The following is a 19,505-nucleotide window of genomic DNA, read 5'->3' on the forward strand; positions in this document are numbered from 1 at the left end:
AACATCTGGTTTGCTATGAAGAGTCTGTAAGGAAGACAACGAAGGTGGTTCTATTCCAAGCTGGTTCTTAGAATAAATGAAGCGTACAGCACTGCCTTGTTGAGCAACTTGGCAAACCACACTTTTAGCTTGCTCATTCTTGGGATGGTGATGCTCATACTAAAAAATCCTTGGACTTCACGCAGTGCTACCAGTCCCATCATGGTGCTGGAGATTTGTGTGTGCGTGTGTGACTCCATAAATAGTGATGACCTTGAGCTGTTGTTTTACTTCTGGTGTTGGCATCTGGTGTAGCTTTATGCAGCTCAGCCATTTCTGTGAATATTTTCCCATGACACCTCAAAACGTCAACTATATAAAATGTGGAATAGACAGGCAGGAGATGCACAGTAGTTGGTGTGCAAACCATCCTGAAAGATGCCGATTGCTGTACATTCTTGAGCTGTTGTCCTTGGAAGTTATTGGTTTTGTTCTTTGTATACTATACTATTGGTGTAAGAGGTGAAGACTCACACGTCCTGTTGGTGGAGAAGAAAAATTTGTAAAACCTACAAGGCATGTGATGTAAACTTGCACATGTCATGCAAAATTTTCAACTCGCAGCCACGAAAATCGGTTTTCAGTTTTATTTCCATGTGCAGCACTACTACAAAACAAATACATGTGGCCAACCACACTACAGGTGAAATAAAAAAAAGCATATAAAAACATAGGGAAGCTCAGCTACTATGCGTCAGCTGGTGACAAGCTGAAAGCTTTTAGAAGTTAACAATGAAAAGAGCAATGGCACACAACCAAAAGTGAGCACAACTTGCTAGCTAGATTGAGAGTTCTTAAAAAAAAAAAAAAAAGTGTCCAGCATCAATGGCACCTTCAGTCACCTTAAAACCTGAGTGGCTCTAAGCAACTGTTTAACAGTGTAACATGCTCTAACGCCTACTGTTCACGAGGGGCAGACAACAATTATACATACACGTGATGCAACATTTCAGAGCTAGCCAGCAGATGTGGGTAATCGTTCATCAGCGGTTCACGTTTTTCCTCAGCCTGCTGCATTTACCCGAACTGCTGTGTATTTAGGAACAGAGACTAAGAGTGGTATGTTAGCATGTGTATACTTAATTGTCGTGCAGGTTTTTCTGCATCCGAGAAAGTGAAAAGCTCACATGAGAGGGAGCGCAAATATTAACAGCCACTTTTATGATTATCAAAATGTTACAGTAGACAAGTGGTGAATTGTGATATGATGATCATTATCAGCCAAGTGCCTTGCTATCATTCACAGAGGTTTGTAATCTGCCATAAGCACCAGCCAAATCAATGCCTTTTCATGCCAAGGGGACTGGTGCTGTGTAAACTGCAAACTCAAGGGAATGCGCAAGGCGTGGGCTTTGATTATATCCCAAAGGTGAACCATTACACAAGCATGTATATGTGATCCCTGGGTACAACACGTGTGCAAATACCGCACACCATACAAATTCTTTCCATTGCGCAAAGCAGTTTGGACGCTGCTGTAGTAAGAGTAGAGAAAGATATGTCTCCTTTACTGCTTTGCACGATCCATTCGGAGGCAGATTTGGCCACAAAGCAGCATTCGTACGTTGCGATGCATTAAAACGCTGTACCAACACTCAAGAGAAGTGCCTTATACATAAAACTGTGTATATTTTGCTTGCATTGCAAACAAGTCGAGAAGTCTTTCAGTCTAAACTTATTGGTTCTGAGGAAAGACGCTGTGAATAAAAAAATTATGAAGTGCCATAACAGCCATCTGAAGTGTTTTACCACAAGTCAAAATTGTTTGGAAAAACAAAAAAGAATGACTTCAAGGCACATATGCTGCTTTCTGACACTGTGATCAGCCAGACAGGAGTAGATGCAGTGACTGAACTGCTGCATGTTTAACTGCTTTACATTTGCAATGACAGTGCAGTTTGTTACACTGCTCAAACAGTGTTTAAAACTCCAATATAAGACCAGAGACAAAAGATGAAGGAATGCCAGTGTTTTTCAGTGAATGGCAATGCAAGAAGGTTGTGAACACAAAACCACACAATTGAACCGACCACTCACATCATTAATGTAAGTGTGTTTCTTACATAGTTCACATGGGGATACATATAACACACTACAAGCTTTGTTAAGATGAAAAGAACAAGGTACAATGCTGTACAAATGCACTTTATCTGGTGTTGCATTGCATTAAAAAGTACTCAAAGCTGTGTCCGTTTAAGACAGTCAGGTGGGCTGGTACAGATGAATGCCCTTCTTACACTGCTTTTTTCCCTTTCCTTTATCAGTCATGCAAGTTCAAATGTGTTCTGCCTTGTTTAAAGGAACAGCTGTGCTTCCAAGATTTCAAAGCACAGCATTCAACATTGAGGCTGATTAATGGGTAAGAACACATACAAGAATTACACAATACTATACACAAGAACAATGCCAAGTGCCTGGACCCAGAAATGTTGACATAACAGTGCTTTACAAATGAAGCAAGCAAAACTATATTATGTATGTAAGTGAATACGGAGCACTGTTTTTGAGTTTCCATACTGTAAAGCTATCTACAGAATTGCCAAACTGACGTTCATGATTAAAAGGACAAACAAAAAGCACCGACTAAGGTTAAACACAATTAATGGACAAATAAGGTAGATGTACTGTACACTTTTCTGACTTAGATGTATACAGTGGGCATCAAGGGGGCGCTTGCTCAATGCCAACTTGCTCATTCAATTGATTACAGCACCAGATGTTATTTTTATAGGTTTATTCGTACCTCACTATAATAACCTAAACAAATATTTGAAAAGGACGAGGTACTTGCTGTGCTCTTAAGAGCAGTAAAGTGTATGAACGCATGAACTCGAGATAATGCAAAGCTTGTATGAGCACTGCAATATTCATGTAGACACAAAAGCTGCCTTGTGCATGCTCCAGGAGAGTTAACTGTGAATGGGCAGTTACCATTACAAGAACCACATTGTAACCAATTGATTTTTATATGTTGTGATTGCACAGTATGCAATGCTAGTACCAAAATTTTGAACCAAATTAATATTCCTAGCTACTGCTTACGGTACCTGTGGCAATAAGGGTCAGCTTCCATACACTGAGGTCACTAGCATAATATTGCAGGTTACTTGGCTGACCTTGCATGCCTTGTAACTCCTTGCAACGTTGTCATCCTTCAGGATTTGTTTGCGCAGGACTGCTACAATGGCTGGCACTACTGGTGTGTGACCACAGCAAATGCTCTTTTTTATATGATATATGAGCTATCTGTCAGTACACTGCCCTCTTACAGCACCTCTGGATAAATTCCAGAGGCCTTGCCGTGCAAGTGCAATGTGTCGTAAAAACTGCCATTTGCAACTTCGTTTTGGGAGTATTTTTGTTAATGTGTCACAGCTGCCTTGGTTTTCCGACTAAGGGGTAATGCCCAAGAATATAAAGCAAGAGTATGATAATATGATAGAAAACTGCATGATTCCAATACTACATTACCGAGCCTTGCATTAGCAGCGTACTACTAGATGCAAACAAATTGGAATACTATGAAGCTTGCCAGCTTTGTTAACAAAATGTGATGAATAGCTCTTTGGAGGTACTGATGTCATGATTCATTATGACTGCTCATTAAGCATATTCGGCATAACAAAACATTACAGGAAAACCTTTCTAAGGCCATCCTTCTGACTTAGATGCAAGCAGCTCTTTACAGTGTGCAGAATATACAAGCCAACATAAGTAAAGGTCTATGCTTTTCAGGTTTTGGACTCATTTTCAAAGCAGAAATGGTAACTTATCCGACTGTAAGCATTGAAAAAAGCGGCAATCAATGCCCACAGTAAAAAAAATAAACACAGTTTTGAAAAAGCTAAAATACAGAGGCAGCAGTGCTTCAGACTAACACAAATGATACCTGCCTCTTAGCAAACACAATACTAGCATAATGTGCTGTTGATACTACAATGACCGCTGACAAGTGATAATATGTATGACAGTATGGCATACAGGGTGTTTCAAGAAATGGAAATATATCCGAAAATCCTCAAAGTAAAGGAACTGCAATATTTGATCGCTACCTTTGGCATTACTTTTTCTGTGGTGGCAGACATATTAAGATGACTAGAGACATTAATTAGGGCAATAATTGCAGAAATTAAAATTTACCTGTTTAACTAGAATAGACAGACAGTCGGGCCAGATGTGAGCACTGAAGTACTTTCTGCAAAAAGCCCATTACCGCTTTGAGATTTAGAAAGAACAGTCACTAATAATTTTTACGGAGCGATAAAATTCAGCTATTTTGCTGGAGAACTGAAGCCGAAATGCCAAAGAGCACAACTGCCATATTCTTCCGAGACGTCTCAAATGAGCGAGCTTCGTTACATCAATTATCAATCCACTTCGCTTTGTAGGTGTGTGAGCTGCACTTGCCGCGATAGCTTGCATGCTGCATGTAGGTTCAGGAAATTAACATCAGTGCAATCGTTGCAAACAGTGTCATCATCCTGGGCACCTGCTAGAGTATTGCAGTGGCGCTCTTTGGCGCTTCGGTTTCAGTTTCGCCAGTGAATTTGGTTAAACTTATTCCAGAAAAATTACCAGTGGCTGCTATTTAGAAATCTCAAAGTGACAATGGGCTCTTCACAGGAAGGACTTCAATTCTCCCTAAAAGAATTGATTGTCAGGCTGATTGGTCGAGCATAACTGGTAGAGATAAATTAGCAAAAATAATATAACAATAAGGGCGCGCTGGTCTTTGTCTCCTTCCTTATGTTCCTTGTCATTTTATTATTTGTGCTATGTTATCTCATTAAATTCTCCCATTTGATCTGATGTCTGACTAAAACATTAATCATTCTTAATTTATATAATTAATGCTGTAATTAATGTATACTCATCACAAGATGTCAACTGCCACAGACACAGTAATTGTGAAGGCAGCAAGCAAATATATTGCATTTCCCTTATTTTTCAGGATTTTTAGACATTTCTTGAAACAACTGGTATACATGAAGCAAGTTCAAAAAGTGTCTAAACATAGCAAAGCAGAGGTTTTCTTTTCTAGAATGCAGATTTTGCAACATCCAAAAGTAAAATTGTAAGAATCTAAAAAAAAAGTGGAGGTCTCTGATGTATAAGATATGGTTACTTCCAACCTGCGCTGAATGCTGCATTCATAAAAGCATGAAATATGAAAAGGCAACAAACTATACATGTCTTTATACAAAGTCCAAACTTTGACATCATGCTGAACTACACAGCTGTAGCCCGTCAAGGTGAACGTGAAGGCATAGGCGTGCGCACAGGGGGGGGGGGGGGAGTGGCCGCCCCCCCTAATCACCTAATAGGGAGGGGGTGCAAAATCTGCCCCGTACATTGACCCTTCTAGTCACATAAGGGGGGGGGGCACAAAATCTGCCCCATACATTAACTTAGTAGGGTGGGGGGCGCTGCGATGAACCTTCGCACCCCCTGATGGGGAACCCTGCGCACGCCTATGCGTGAAGGAACCCCTTAAGTTACTTCCTTTTATCCGTGATGCATAACACCTGCTGATAGTGTCCGCATGATTAATGCTAATAGACTACTGAATTTGTTATTGAAGGAAACAATTCCAACACAACCATTATTATGTTTCAGCATAGTGCAACTATACTGCTACTAATGTCCCAGCCACCTGTAGACATCTGTGGCACATTTCTAGCAGGCACAATATTAGGAGCTGGTGTGTTACACTGAAAAATTGCCTATTTTTTTTCTGCAGAGTTATTTTGTAAGGTTACAATTGCTTTGGGTTGTTATCAGAATTGCATTACTTGATTACTTGAGTAGGTGAACTGCCTCGAGTCTTACTGTGTCATCCAAATCATGGAACATCTTGGTACAATGTCAAATGCATGGCATATAATATTTGCTGTTTTTGGGATAACTTCTTCATTGTAATCATGATTGGCATCCTGGAAAGTGTCTCAATAACAAGATCAGTGCCTCTAACAAGCATGCCCATACTATATGAATGCAACCAGACTTAGAGGAACTGAGCACCTGCTGCTCCTAGTTCATGTGCTTACACTTCCAAGCTGCCTTGTTTATCTCTTCTTGGCTGTGACTCATTTGTTAAATACACAGCATTTTAATTTTCTCAGCGTACTTTTGTCCCTTGCTCTTTAGAGTGTCAAGGTTTCAACTAGTAGTGTCACCTGCTGTCAAGGTGAATTTTTTTCTACTTTTGCTTTCTTTTCAATGAGTACCACTTTGTTTCCATCCATGCTCTACCAGTAAAATGCGCTCCAGCAACCACAGCTGTTTTGCTCAGTCACTAGGAGACTTGCTTGTCATGACACCAGCATGGAAGTTTAGGCTTTCTAATTTTGTTTCGAAGTAAAAGAAGGACAAACCAAACAGACGGTATAGTTCAGCATGCTCATAGGTTCATCTTATCAGAGGAGCACAACATAATTACAAAAAAAAATTTTCACCGAGGAAAGGCCAATGGATATGTTCATATGCATGAGAAGCTAGTCAAAATAACGAACCTGAGAGCTGTGACATAGTAGTTTCACACACCAAGCCATAAGCATATGTACAAGAGAGCAGAGTGAACAATGATATTTGGCTAAGCTATACAATGCAACATAAAAGACTGTGAATCTTGGCGAGCTATATCATAAAATGCATTGTCCGCATGGGCACAAGATGGAAGGAAAGCTGCTTGATGACATAAGAAAAAGAATAAGATGCACAGCTTGACCAAGCACAACTAAAAAATGTGGCGTAGCTTTCACTTTCATGATAACTTTACGATGATTCAATGATACCCGGTATGGACTGCCCAGAGTCACAAACACAGCAATTTAGAGTTAAAGGAAGACACACACATTAAACAAAATGATTTACATAGAAATATGCACATGACAATTTTCAAAGATTACACCAAGTGTCGTGACAGAAAATTCACATCGATGATGTTAACAGACGATGTATACAAGAGGGAAACTTACATGCACCCAATCAACAGATGCTCCTGTTGGTGAACTGAGTTCAACGCTCAGGTTTTCCTTTTGATGATGCCAGACTAGTTTGCTCAACTGTTGCTGCATAACGAACACTGTTTTCCTCCGCCTGCTCACGACTGCCACCATGCAGCACCTTGTCCGTTGGTTTGTTCCTTGCCAAAATTCGAGTGGTTCGTAGGCCTCCCTTTAGGCTGATCATGCAGAGTACAAAAAGGGATAGCTGTCACATTTTCCCTCCAGGAAGAAGGAGCCTGGGACTTCGTTGGCTGCAGTTGTCATAGATGATAACTGGGCAAGGCATCTCCTCTGCTTGCTACCCTGCAACAACCTTGAAGCTCCGGCCTTGGCACTGCAATTAACAGATTGCAAACAGATTGCTAAATTCTACAGTGACTCGATTATTGCAGGCAAGAAAGCAAAGGCAGGGGCATTAAAACACATTTGTAACACAGCAAAGAAAACACTTGTAATTTATAGACGTTGGTGTCATGAAATTTGCATGTGCCGAACGTGAACACGCTCCATGCCACAGGGAGCCCAAATCTCACATAAAAAATTGCACTCTTCTCCCTGCAGTTCCCAGGTAGGTACACACAGCCCTCTGGACTACTAGCAAACGGGAAAGTAACAACTAGAGACTCGTCCCGCCTGTCCTGTCACCTTCATTGCACATCGACACTAAAGAGTTGCAGAAAGAAGACAAAACAAGAAACGAACAAGAAGCATAGCACTGTTACTGATGCCGGCGCAAACTTAAAGGGCCCCTAAACCACCCACAGGTCAAAATTTAGTTGTGGTGTTGAAGTTGTGCACAAGTCTACAACGAACACGTAGCCGTGAGAATTTTTTTAAACGTTGCCATAAAGTGGAGTTAGATGTGTTTGATGATACAAAAGAGGCCCTCATTTATTTCCTCTTTCCTTCGCTATGCTCTGTTTGTGGGCTCGTCTCTCCTCCTGGCTAAGTGCTCCTCCTCACTGTGTGAGGAGGAAGAGCGGCGATTGTGTGTGTACGTGCGTGCAGACAAACGGGTTCTTTTTGTGGTTGACATGAGCAGAGGACAATGTTGACGTCACCGCGAATGCTGAGAGGCTGAGGGTTGCCTAAAGGCCTAGAAAGGAGAAGGGATTGTTTCTTAGAATTTGTGGGGCGCCCACAGCTCGTAGTGCTGCCGCATTTGGCATTGGTGATCATGACGGCATTCTGCACTCGATGCGCGTGTTTACTTGAAATGTTAAAAAAATTATCAGAGGTGGTTTACGAGCCTTTTAAAGTATTATCTATGTTAAGAAGAACCTATGCACTTTATACGCACCTCTTATCATTAGGTATACTACTCTTTAAAGATTGCGACATAGTGAAAAAATTACACCATCTCCCACTAAAGGGAACCATACGGGGATGCGAAGCAGCGCATGGGTTGACTTAAAGTTCCGTTCATCACGGGCACCTTGCTCGATGTTAATGCGTCCTTGCAAGTGTAGCACACCATGAATTCACTGTAGTTGCAGTTGCTATTACTTGTCCCGAACTCTTGTTGGAATGGCACGCGGGTTCATCGCCATGCCACGTGAGAGCACGTCGGTTCATCGCGCGTCTGCAGAATCTTGTTCCCTGACGCCATCACGTGATTGCTGAGAGAGTGTAAGGGGGAGGGCCACAGCGTCTTAGCAAGCCCCTTACACAGGCCAGAACGCACTAGCACGTGCCAGCACACATGGTTCCCGCGCAGACGGTCGCCAATGGAAGGACGGACACAGCCCCGAGCAAAAGCTGCTTCGCATCTAAAAGACAAATTAGCTTTCAAGAGGAGTGAGGGCATGAGGCACGTTAAGAAAAGGACAGTGTTTATCAGCACTCATGTCTACGTTTGTATAGTATACGTAGTTAGATGTGGGTTTTAAATTGCTCATTTTATTTCGCTTCAGCATTATCTGACACTATATTTTAATTTGGAAACAATAAAATGTAATGCTAATGCAGCGACACGGGCGAATGTTTTAAATGTAACTGGAACGTGTTCCTTTCGCATTATAAGGAACTTGTAACGGGAACTCGTTTCAAGATTACGGAGGAACGAGCTTTTGTTCCTGTTTTAGAGGAATGTGCATAATACTGAGATATGGCCACGAACTTGAGAAGCCATGGGATTGCACCGGTAATTAAACTGTTACCAAAGTTTCATTTGATGCCATAGGTGGTCTGCATATTCAGTAGGGAGCATACTGACTAACATTTGCCTCATATTGACTTGACAGACCTAGGATATAGAGTGAATGAATGACATAATATAATAAGAATAATAGCTAGGGTTTAACGTCCCAAAACCACAATATTATTATGAGAGACACCGTAGTGGAGGGCTCCGGAAATTTCGACTACCTGGGGTTCTTTAACGTGCACCTAAATCTAAGTACACGAGCCTCAGATATTTTCGCCTCCATCGAAAATGCAGCCGCCGCGGCCGGGATTCGATCCCACGACCTTCGGGTCAGCAGTCGAGCGCTATAACCATTAGACCACCGTGGCGGGGCGTGAATGAATGACAAAAGGTGTGGTTGGACATCGATGAATGGAAATAAGTGCTGGTGGTTCCATAGTCATGGGCATGAAGTCGAGTTGGGTATGAAGAGGAGCAAGCGCCAATTAGAATTAATGTCGCTATTAACGTTAGTGACCATTGGCAAGTGTGAATAAATGTAAGCGTGAATGAGGGTGTTCATGAGTAGTGGGCATGAGCAGGTGCTGTTGTGAACCATTTTAAGCATGAATGCAATTCAGTGTTGGTGAGTTGCGCAGATGCTGAGCCAATAAGTGCATGAGTGAGTTCCAATGGGTGTTAGTAGTACAAGGAAGCATGAGTGAGTACATATAGTTCCAAAGACAGATTGAGTACGAATGGTTATCTATTTATTCAGCTAACCTATGGACGCTGGCTTTGGTAAGCACTTAGGCTGCCCATATACAGCTGCAGCACTTGGGCTGTTTACCAGCTCATAAAATGTTGAATGTGAGGTGACCAGAAGAGCTAGTTCAAACCTTCATCAGCTGGCCAATAGTTGGTTTTTAGCAGACAAAAATCCTTGTGCTGTGCCAAACTGTTTGTGGAAAAGCACTATAAATATTCCCTGCAAACTTATTTAGCAAATCCATATGCTACAACTGTGACCGTATTGTGAAGAATAATACTGCCCGACTTATGAATGAAAAGACAGAAAGGATTGCTTAAGCATCTGCTCTTGATGCCAGTGTTATCCATAAGTCAAATAATTAATGAAGCATCATACAATAAGGGGAGGCCTCTACTTCTGCTTTGTTACAGACCATTGTATTTCAAGAACTTGGTTGTAAATTAGTGCCTATGGGCTTCGATTTCGGATATGTGCTTGGTTCTGCACTGTACAACTGACTATGCAAAAGGGTGTACCTGTCTTCACGTAACACAGCTCAATCCACTGACCTGCCAAGGCCGTTGAGGTGAACAAGGCTGTTCAGTCCTTGAACTTGTGCCTGGAGCGGCTGGCAGGTGCGATGTCAGCCTCACTGAGGAATTCAAGGTAGCCTTCGGCACCAGTGAAGATGACATCAACCCATATACGCATGGCCTCAGCTGTGGGTGCCATTAGGTGGAAGGTGCGTTCATATGTCTTGACACAGAACGTCACACGTGGGTTTGGACTCTTGACAGAGTGCAGGTGGTCCACATAGACCTCTTCTATGGCCTGTGTTAAAAGAAAAGTCAGAAGAATAAAGGTGAAAACAATGTATGAAACATTGTGCAATGTAATAAAAAGCAGAGAGATTCTGACACAGATGCACAACAGAAAACAGATCCCTGTTGTGACTAAACGACAGCAACATCAACACATGAACTGAAGCTTACCTTACAATTTTGCATATAATGCGTAAGCCCTAGGCATTGGTGTAACAAAGCCTTATAGCGTTAGGCTGCTAAATGGTGTGTTCAAGAAAAGTGTGATAACTGAAACTACAGCCAACCGTGCCATAACAGGCACCCAATGTCAACATGCAGAGAGTTGTATTATGGTCCATAAAAGTGCACAATTTCAGTTGTGTTACCCGAGCGCAAGTGTGAAGCATTAATGTAATTATGGCATGCAATGCTCGACATGTAGCTTCATAAAACAAGTTTAGCAATAGTGACAAGAGAAAATTTCTACTATTATTCATATCAACAAGCAAGAATTTGCATGGCACATCAAAGACATTGAATATCACTCGCACGTGACCCAGGTGCTATACCAGTGATGTGATTATGCAGCACGTAAAGCTACAGTCACATGCATGTATATCTATTTTCTGCTCCTTGAATTGCTTCAGTAAAGAAGTGAAAAACAAATGTGCCGGTGGGTACAAAACATGGCTGTGGTAAAAAAAATAACTGTGGTAGTAACAGCACGTTGAGGTAACATATATACTATAGTGTATTCAATTTTAGTATGCAGCTACCTAATATGTCGCACAAAAAATCTCAGCTTCAGTCAAGAACCCAATGCTGCAGCCCGAGTATCACAGGGAGGCTGTCACTGCTACCATGCACAGTTGGCATCAACAGTTTATGGGGTACAGCATCTTGTGGTTTGCATTTACAGCCTCTGCTAGCATACATGAACAACACATCTGTTATACATTTTTACTGATAAAAGTGGAGAAGGTTATAAACATTCTGCACTTTTGGTCCATCACAATCCTACTGCACTTGTGTGGTCCATCAAAAAATGGCGATGGATCACATCTAGCTGAGAGTTCACACAGGTTTACCTCGTGCGCGCTTACAACTTATGTGTGTTGTATCTGTTCCCAGTTAGGTCCAAATGGTGATGCACCGCAGCAATTATAAAAGTTCATATGAAAGTTATTTTGTACACTGTACATAGTTGTGCCGTGCATTTTTTAATGCCTGAAACGCTGAGTCTGTGAGCGACACAAACAACAAACAAAGGGAGATCTTCAACTGCATGTCGACCAGGAAAAATTTCCACGGGGAAAAAAAGGAAAATATCCAGACCTCAAAGACAAGCTTATAGACTTCTTTAAACAACCCTATGTAGACTATGCTTGTCAAGATAACGGCCCTTGAACTGACATGCCATCAAAGTGTATCCAGAACTGATATGAAAGCCAGCAAAGCTGGATCCCAGAAGGAAAGGAACTGCCAGAAAACTAAAGTTCCCATTGTTTGAAGGCCAATTGTACTTATCTCTCTGTTCTAATCGCCAACACAGGGGCATGCCACAGTTTTGTTTTACAAATACGGTAACATCACATTCAAGTGTGTTTTTATTTCAAACTAGAAATTTGCGTGTGAGTTAGATTCAAGTAAATAAAGTAACAATGTAGCTCAGCCCCTCGTAAACAAGGCCAGTTTTATAGCACAGCTGTGTAGCACAAGTACTGTCTGTTTCAATCTAAGTCACGTTGTTGTAAATAAGCACTTTCTTGGATAAATGCTCGTGCCAAAGTACAGCGAGGTACAACTGATATGTACGATGGGGAGCCACTCAGGCATGTAATCGACGAGGCTGTCCAAAGTCCATGCACAAGTGCTGATGAGAGGAAGGATTGTGCAGATACAAGTGAGTAGATAAGCAACTGCAGGTGATGTTAGTGTCTGCGTGCAGTGGAGTGGGCTCTCCTAGATCTCCCAGTAGCAGTAACAGCAGAAAACTATGATCTGGTATTTGCCAGTTATAAATCTGAGAAAGGGTGTCACTGGGAGCCAGTACCCAACAACTAGCTGTAGTGCCACTCCTGTGTTCGGTTTATACCATTTTCTTATTTACAGAAGTTCTCTTTCTACATGACTGCACACACACCTTGAGCAGTTGGGACATATTCCAATCTGACAAATTTGCCCAAACTGATTTTTTTTATCCAAAGGTATGGCAATTTTTCACGCAGCAAGTTAAGTTGATCACGCATGTAAAGACATTAACACTGGTAAAAGCAGCCACTATAACATAACACAGGCTCAATCATTAGGTGCATGGGTAGGATAAATATATTTCACCTATCTATATACTGTGAAGAAGAAGATGCGCCTCCATCCAGCAGCATCGCCAACGCTCGGCTCGCTCGGCTCGTGTTTCGGATCGCCGCTGTGCCTCTGGACGCTTCTTCTCGCTTGCTTGCCGCTGACGACCATTACGTCTTTCAACGACCAATAAACCTCTTCACATTTGGTGGAGGGTGCTGTTCATCCCCGTCGCTACGCCCTGGAGCTGCGTAGCCGGACGCTACCGCCGATCATGACTGACCACGCAAACCCACCGGCGCCTTCGTCCCTGTCCGTCACCTGCACCGGGCTTCCTCGGCTCCGGGACCCAAAGGTCTTCAGCGGTGCAGATGAGACCGACGTGGAAGACTGGCTTGACCACTACGAACTGGTGAGCGCGCATAATAAGTGGGATGACCCCGACAAGCTAGGCTACGTCATATTTTATCTGACTGGCGTCGCCGAATTGTGGTACAACAACCACAAACAGAACATCCCCACATGGACCGTCTTCAACACGTCCTGCTCTGAAGTATTCGGTCGACCAGCTGTCCGCAAGCAGCGCGCAGAGCAACGCTTGCGCGTCCGCTCACAGCAGACTGGAGAAAGCTTCACAAGCTATATTGAGGACGTCGTCGACCTTTGTCGACGTGTCAACGACACCATGCCCGAAGCTGACAGGATCAAACAAATCCTGAAGGGCATTGACGATGGCGCATTCCAAATGCTCTTGGCTAGGAATCCGGGCACAGTTTCAGAAGTCGTCAGCTTGTGTCAGAGCTACGACGAGTTGAAGAAGCAGCGCGCTCTGACTCGGCAGCCTCCACGGGGTGGCGAGTCGCTGTGCAGTCTCGACACCATGCCTGACCATTCGACGTTGCTTCAGCAGGTTCGAGACTTCGTCCGCGAGGAAGTTGCCCGCCAACTTTCCTTAATGCCTTTTACTCACGAGCCTACCACCCGTCTGCCCACCCCGCTCCGCACTGTTATTTCGGAGGAGGTTGCCCACGCTGTTCCCCTTGCGCGCCGCGAGCCGCCTCCATCCAGCCCTGTTCACTACGCGCGTGCATCGGAGCCTGTGGCCGCTCCTGTCGCCTATGCGCAAGCCGTGCAGCCTGTAGCCGCGCCCCTCACGTATGCTGACGTTCTGCGTAGGCTTCCGCAACCACCTTACACTACGCACTCTCAGCCCACGCAACCGCCTGTCTATCCTTCCACTTGGGCAGCACCGACAATCGCCAATCCATGGAGGACGCCTGATAATTGACCGATTTGCTACGCCTGCTACACTCCTGGACACGTCGCCCGCTATTGCCGCCGTCGCCCCCAAACTTTCGGCGACCGTGCCCGCTCGTCGCAAGCCGGAAGCCAGCCCTTCCTCCAATACGTTCCTGGCCCATCACCGCGCGATGCCCCTACTCACCGCCCTGACTTCCAGCCGCAGCGCTCACCATCTCCTCGGCGGCGATCACCGTCCCCCATGCGTCGCCGGCCCGGACCCTCCGACCAGGAAAACTAAACGCCGCAGTTCAAGAGGCAAGAACTGCGCCATCTCCGAACTGTCCAAGCCCTCACTCCTCCCCAAATAACGTGGTCGCCATAACTGTTGAAGGTGTTCGTACTTTTGCCCTTGTGGACACCGGCGCCGCCGTTTCTGTCATAGCCGCTAATCTCTGCCGTGTATTACGAAAGGTAACGACGCCGCTTTCGGGACTATCGCTCCACACCGCAAGCGCGCAGCAAGTGACGCCTCTCGCAGCCTGCACTGCAAGAGTGGTCATTGAAGGCAATCTGTACATCGTTGAGTTCATTGTCCTTTCTGCCTGTTCGCATGACGTCATCCTCGGGTGGGACTTCCTATCCCGCCATAATGCCGTCATCGACTGCGCACGCGCCGAAGTTGAGTTTTCCCCATTGTGTGACGCCCCATTACTTGACGCTCTTCATCAGCCGCCCAAGATGCTCGTTCGTGAGGATACCGACATTCCGCCTGGCACTTTCGCACTGGTCCCTGTTTCCTGCAACGCCCACACCGACGCTACAGTCTTTTTCACGCCGTCCGATGTCTTCACGAGTCGTAGAGCTCTGCCGCTCCCTTTCGCAACGATTGACGTCGCCGCCGGCAGCAGCAATATATTCGTCTTGAATCCGCTCTCTGCACCTGTCACGCTGCTTGCAGGCGAATGTCTCGGCCGCGTGGAAGATCTCGACTCTTCGTCTTTGGTTGACGTCCCGGATGACTGCTGCGACCCACCAAATGCCCTGTCGGCACTCGGGGAGTCCTCCAGTGATATATTTTCCAGTGCCATCGCCGATACCCTCACCCCTGCCGAACACGCTGACCTACTTGCTCTTCTGCACGAGTTCCGGAATTCTTTCGATGTGTCGCAACCTCAACTGGGCCGCACGTCGCAAGTACAACATTACGTCGACACCGGTTTACACCAGCCGCTGCGTCAAAGACCATACCGCGTCTCCGCTGAAGAGCGCCGCGTCATTAACAACCAAGTCGAAGACATGCTTCGTAGAGACGTTATTCGACCATCGCACAGTCCCTGGGCGTCTCCTGTCGTACTGGTGCGTAAGAAAGATGGATCTATCCGGTTTTGCGTGGACTACCGTCGTTTGAATAAGATAACCCGCAAGGACGTCTATCCTTTGCCGCGCATTGACGACGCCATTGACACCCTTCACGGAGCAGAATTCTTCTCGTCACTGGACTTGCGGTCTGGCTATTGGCAAGTTCCTATGGCTGAAGCCGATCGCCAGAAGACTGCGTTTATTACACCTGATGGCTATACGAGTTTAACGTCATGCCCTTTGGACTTTGTAACGCGCCTGCTACGTTTGAACGACTTATGGATAATACACTACGTGGTCTAAAGTGGTCTATGTGCCTGTGTTACCTCGACGATGTCGTGGTTTTCTCCCATGATTTCCCTACACACCTCCGTCGCCTCAGGCACGTTTTGACTTGTCTGACCAACGCTGGCCTTCAGCTTAACCTCAAGAAATGCCGCTTCGCTGCCCGGGAGCTCGTCATCTTAGGCCACATCGTGTCCAAACAGGGCGTATTACCTGACCCTGCAAAACTTCGTGCAGTCGCGGAATTCCCTAAGCCCACGACCATGAAGGAACTTCGAAGTTTTGTAGGTCTATGCTCCTATTTCCGGCGCTTTGTTCGCAATTTTGCATCCATCATGTCACCGTTAACCCAGCTTCTTCGCGGCGACGTGAACCTCTCCTCCTGGTCCTCTGCATGTCACGTAGCCTTCGCTACACTGCGCCGCCTGCTCACTTCCCCACCTATTCTTCGTCACTTCGATCCGACGGCTCCTACCGAAGTACACACAGACGCCAGCGGGGTCGGGCTTGGCGCTGTCCTCGCTCAACGAAAGCCCGGCTATTCCGAATACGTCGTCGCCTACGCTAGTCGCACGCTGACGAAAGCCGAAACAAATTACAGCGTGACTGAAAAAGAGTGTTTGGCTCTGGTGTGGGCGCTTGGAAAGTTCCGGCCGTACTTATACGGCCGCCCGTTCGATCTAGTAACCGATCACCACGCGCTTTGCTGGCTCGCCACGTTGAAGGACCCTTCTGGCCGCCTAGCGCGATGGGCACTTCGCATCCAGGAGTACGACATTCGCGTCGTATACCGCTGCGGACGCAAACACTCTGATGCTGACGCCCTCTCCCGCTCACCTTTACCGCCAGATCCAGCGTGCGCAACCACATGCGTCCACCCCTTGTCATCTCTCGATCTCGACTCCATTGCCACCGAACAACGTCGTGACCCGTGGATCGCTTCTCTTCTTGATTATCTATGTGGAACATCCACCATTCCTGTATCTCGATCCCTCCGTCGTCAAGCTTCCCATTTCACCATCCGCGATCAACTGCTTCATCGCCGCAACTACGCTGCCGATGGCCGCCGATGGCTACTGGTCATTCCACGCAGCTTGCGATCACAAGTATGCGCCTCTCTTCACGACGATCCGCAATGTGGCCATGCCGGGGTGTTCAAGACATACGAGCGCCTTCGCCATCGCTATTACTGGCGCGGCATGTACAATTTTGTGCGGAAATTCGTGCAGTGCTGTCCTGACTGCCAACGACGCAAATCGACACCTTTACGTGCGACCGGCGCATTGCAGCCGCTTCCATGCCCTGCCAAGCCATTTGATCGCGTCGGCGTTGACCTCTACGGTCCCCTTCCAATGACCGCAGATGGCAACCGGTGGATTATCGTGGCTGTCGACCACCTGACACGCTACGCCGAAACTGCCGCTTTGCCTAGCGCTACCGCTCGGGATGTCGCCTCTTTCATTTTACGTCACTTTATCCTTCGACATGGCGCCCCTCGAGAGCTCCTTAGTGACAGAGGCCGCGCTTTTCTCTCCGAGGTCGTCGAAGCTCTGCTCTCGGAATGCCACGTCATTCATCGGACAACCACAGCATACCACCCGCAGACTAACGGGCTCACGGAACGGTTTAACCGCACCCTGGGTGATATGCTCTCGATGTACGTCGCATCTGACCATACCAACTGGGACCGTGTTCTCCCTTATGTAACATTCGCATACAACACCGCGATACAAACAACTACCGGATTTTCGCCTTTCTTTCTCCTTTACGGACGCGAGCCTTCACATACTATTGACACCCTACTTCCCTACCGTCCTGATGCTTCCGAGTGTCCACCTGTCTCCGAAGCTGCTCGACAAGCCGAAGAGTGCCGCCAGCTCGCCCGCACGTTTACCTCGCAAGAGCAGCAGCGACAGAAAGAAAACCGCAGCACTTCACTTCCAGACCCTAGCTATGCCCCAGGGTCTCTCGTATGGCTCTCTGTCCCATACCAGACTCCGGGACTCTCCTCGAAGCTCGTTCCAAGGTACGAGGGCCCTTACACCATCTTGGAGAAAACCTCTCCAGTTAATTTTCTTATCGAGCCAGTTTCTCGATCGGATGACATGCGCCGGCGTGGACGTGACATCGTCCATGTTTCCCGCCTCAAGCCGTACCATGAGCCTCTACCTGAAACTTCTTAGGTCGCCAGGATGGCTCCTTTTTCAGCGGGGGCGATTGTGAAGAAGAAGATGCGCCTCCATCCAGCAGCATCGCCAACGCTCGGCTCGCTCGGCTCGTGTTTCGGATTGCCGCTGTGCCTCTGGACGCTTCTTCTCGCTTGCTTGCCGCTGACGACCATTACGTCTTTCAACGACCAATAAACCTCTTCACAATACTAATGTTGATAGGTGAAATATACCAATTCCACCCTGTGCAACTGAAAGTCACTCTTCCTTTACCTTTTTTTCTTCTCCTGAAACTTTACTCAAACACCACACTAGAAAAGCTGATGTTCTACCTCCTGCTCACATTCTTGATAGATCAGACGGATCTCGTAAGGTGTTCTTTCCTACTGCATACCCGTGCCACCTCATTGGTACATGGAAGAATACAATAAATTTTACAATAATGTCCAGATTTTCCATTAGCCCATTCATTTTACGTTATTCGAGCTTTGTCTTTGAGTTTTCAGATTTATTTAATCTCCTCAAAATGCCTCCATAAAATATATGTGCCATGTGCATCCATTCCTTCAATAATGCACCTCTATATAATTTGAATAACTGATAATGGCCGCTACTACAGGTGGCCAAGACTGACATGCTGTCACTTAATATCAGTCATGGTTGAATGAACTTGAACCACAATATTGCGTGCTTGCATCCGTACCTGAAATGGCACACCACCTTTCAGCTTGGTTTCAGTCTTGTCGCTGAAGTACATGAGGGCCCGCCGATTGCGGTCAAAGACGAACCAGCGCTTCTTCCACGAGCGCCACTTGCCACCCAGCTTGTGCAGGTAGCCACGGCAGGATGATGATGTGAGCTGCACGTGTGGGCACAGCTCCACCTGGTGACCCGCAGACTCCACATGTTGTCGCAGGTCGCACTCGGCGCCGCGCACGGGCAGGTACCGTGTCAGTGGCCTCTGCACATCCACAACGGAGGAATGGAATGGGCTGCGTTTTAACGACTGAGACTGACACTGTTATCACGTTATACCAGTTCCTTCCAAGTAATTTTGCTGCTTTGTGCTAGTGAAAGGGTTTCACAGATGTGTGAGTGTTCCGATTTTAAGGACACATTCACGTGACACCCTCATAATGTCACTGGTGGAACACAGACCATGTAAGCACATGATATTTGAGCTTTATTGAAATAAGCATGTTTACTACACAGCTGTAGCTGCACAATGCCGCAAGCTATATATCAGACTGAATTTCAACACCTGCAATCCCGAGTCAAATGAAGAGTCTGTTAGGCAGGCAGCATGTGCTATCAGCATAAAGTAAAATGCAAGACACTTTGAAACTACTCATATAGTATATCGTTCTGTTTTCAGGTTAACCGGTAACTGTAAATGTGACTTAATTGAAATTGTAACGTGTAGAC

At 45.8% G+C, this 19,505-nt stretch overlaps 1 protein-coding gene across 3 annotated transcripts in view; it reads right to left on the reverse strand.

The window, feature by feature from the left end:
- Positions 1-612: 612 nt before the first annotated feature.
- LOC119393209 (pleckstrin homology-like domain family B member 1) overlaps positions 613-19,505 on the reverse strand; it is a 440,721-nt gene continuing 421,828 nt past the window's right edge. For all 3 annotated transcript variants that reach the window (XM_037660064.2, XM_049416141.1, XM_049416140.1), the window contains 3 exons: positions 18,784-19,041; positions 10,492-10,753; positions 613-7,380 (listed from right to left, as the gene is read on the reverse strand). In XM_037660064.2, the coding sequence (XP_037515992.1) occupies positions 10,523-10,753; positions 18,784-19,041 (489 nt within the window). In that variant the 3' untranslated portion in view covers positions 613-7,380; positions 10,492-10,522. The remainder of the gene's footprint in view (positions 7,381-10,491; positions 10,754-18,783; positions 19,042-19,505) is intronic.

This window comes from Rhipicephalus sanguineus, chromosome 5 (assembly GCF_013339695.2).
Source record: "Rhipicephalus sanguineus isolate Rsan-2018 chromosome 5, BIME_Rsan_1.4, whole genome shotgun sequence".
NCBI lineage: Eukaryota > Metazoa > Arthropoda > Arachnida > Ixodida > Ixodidae > Rhipicephalus > Rhipicephalus sanguineus.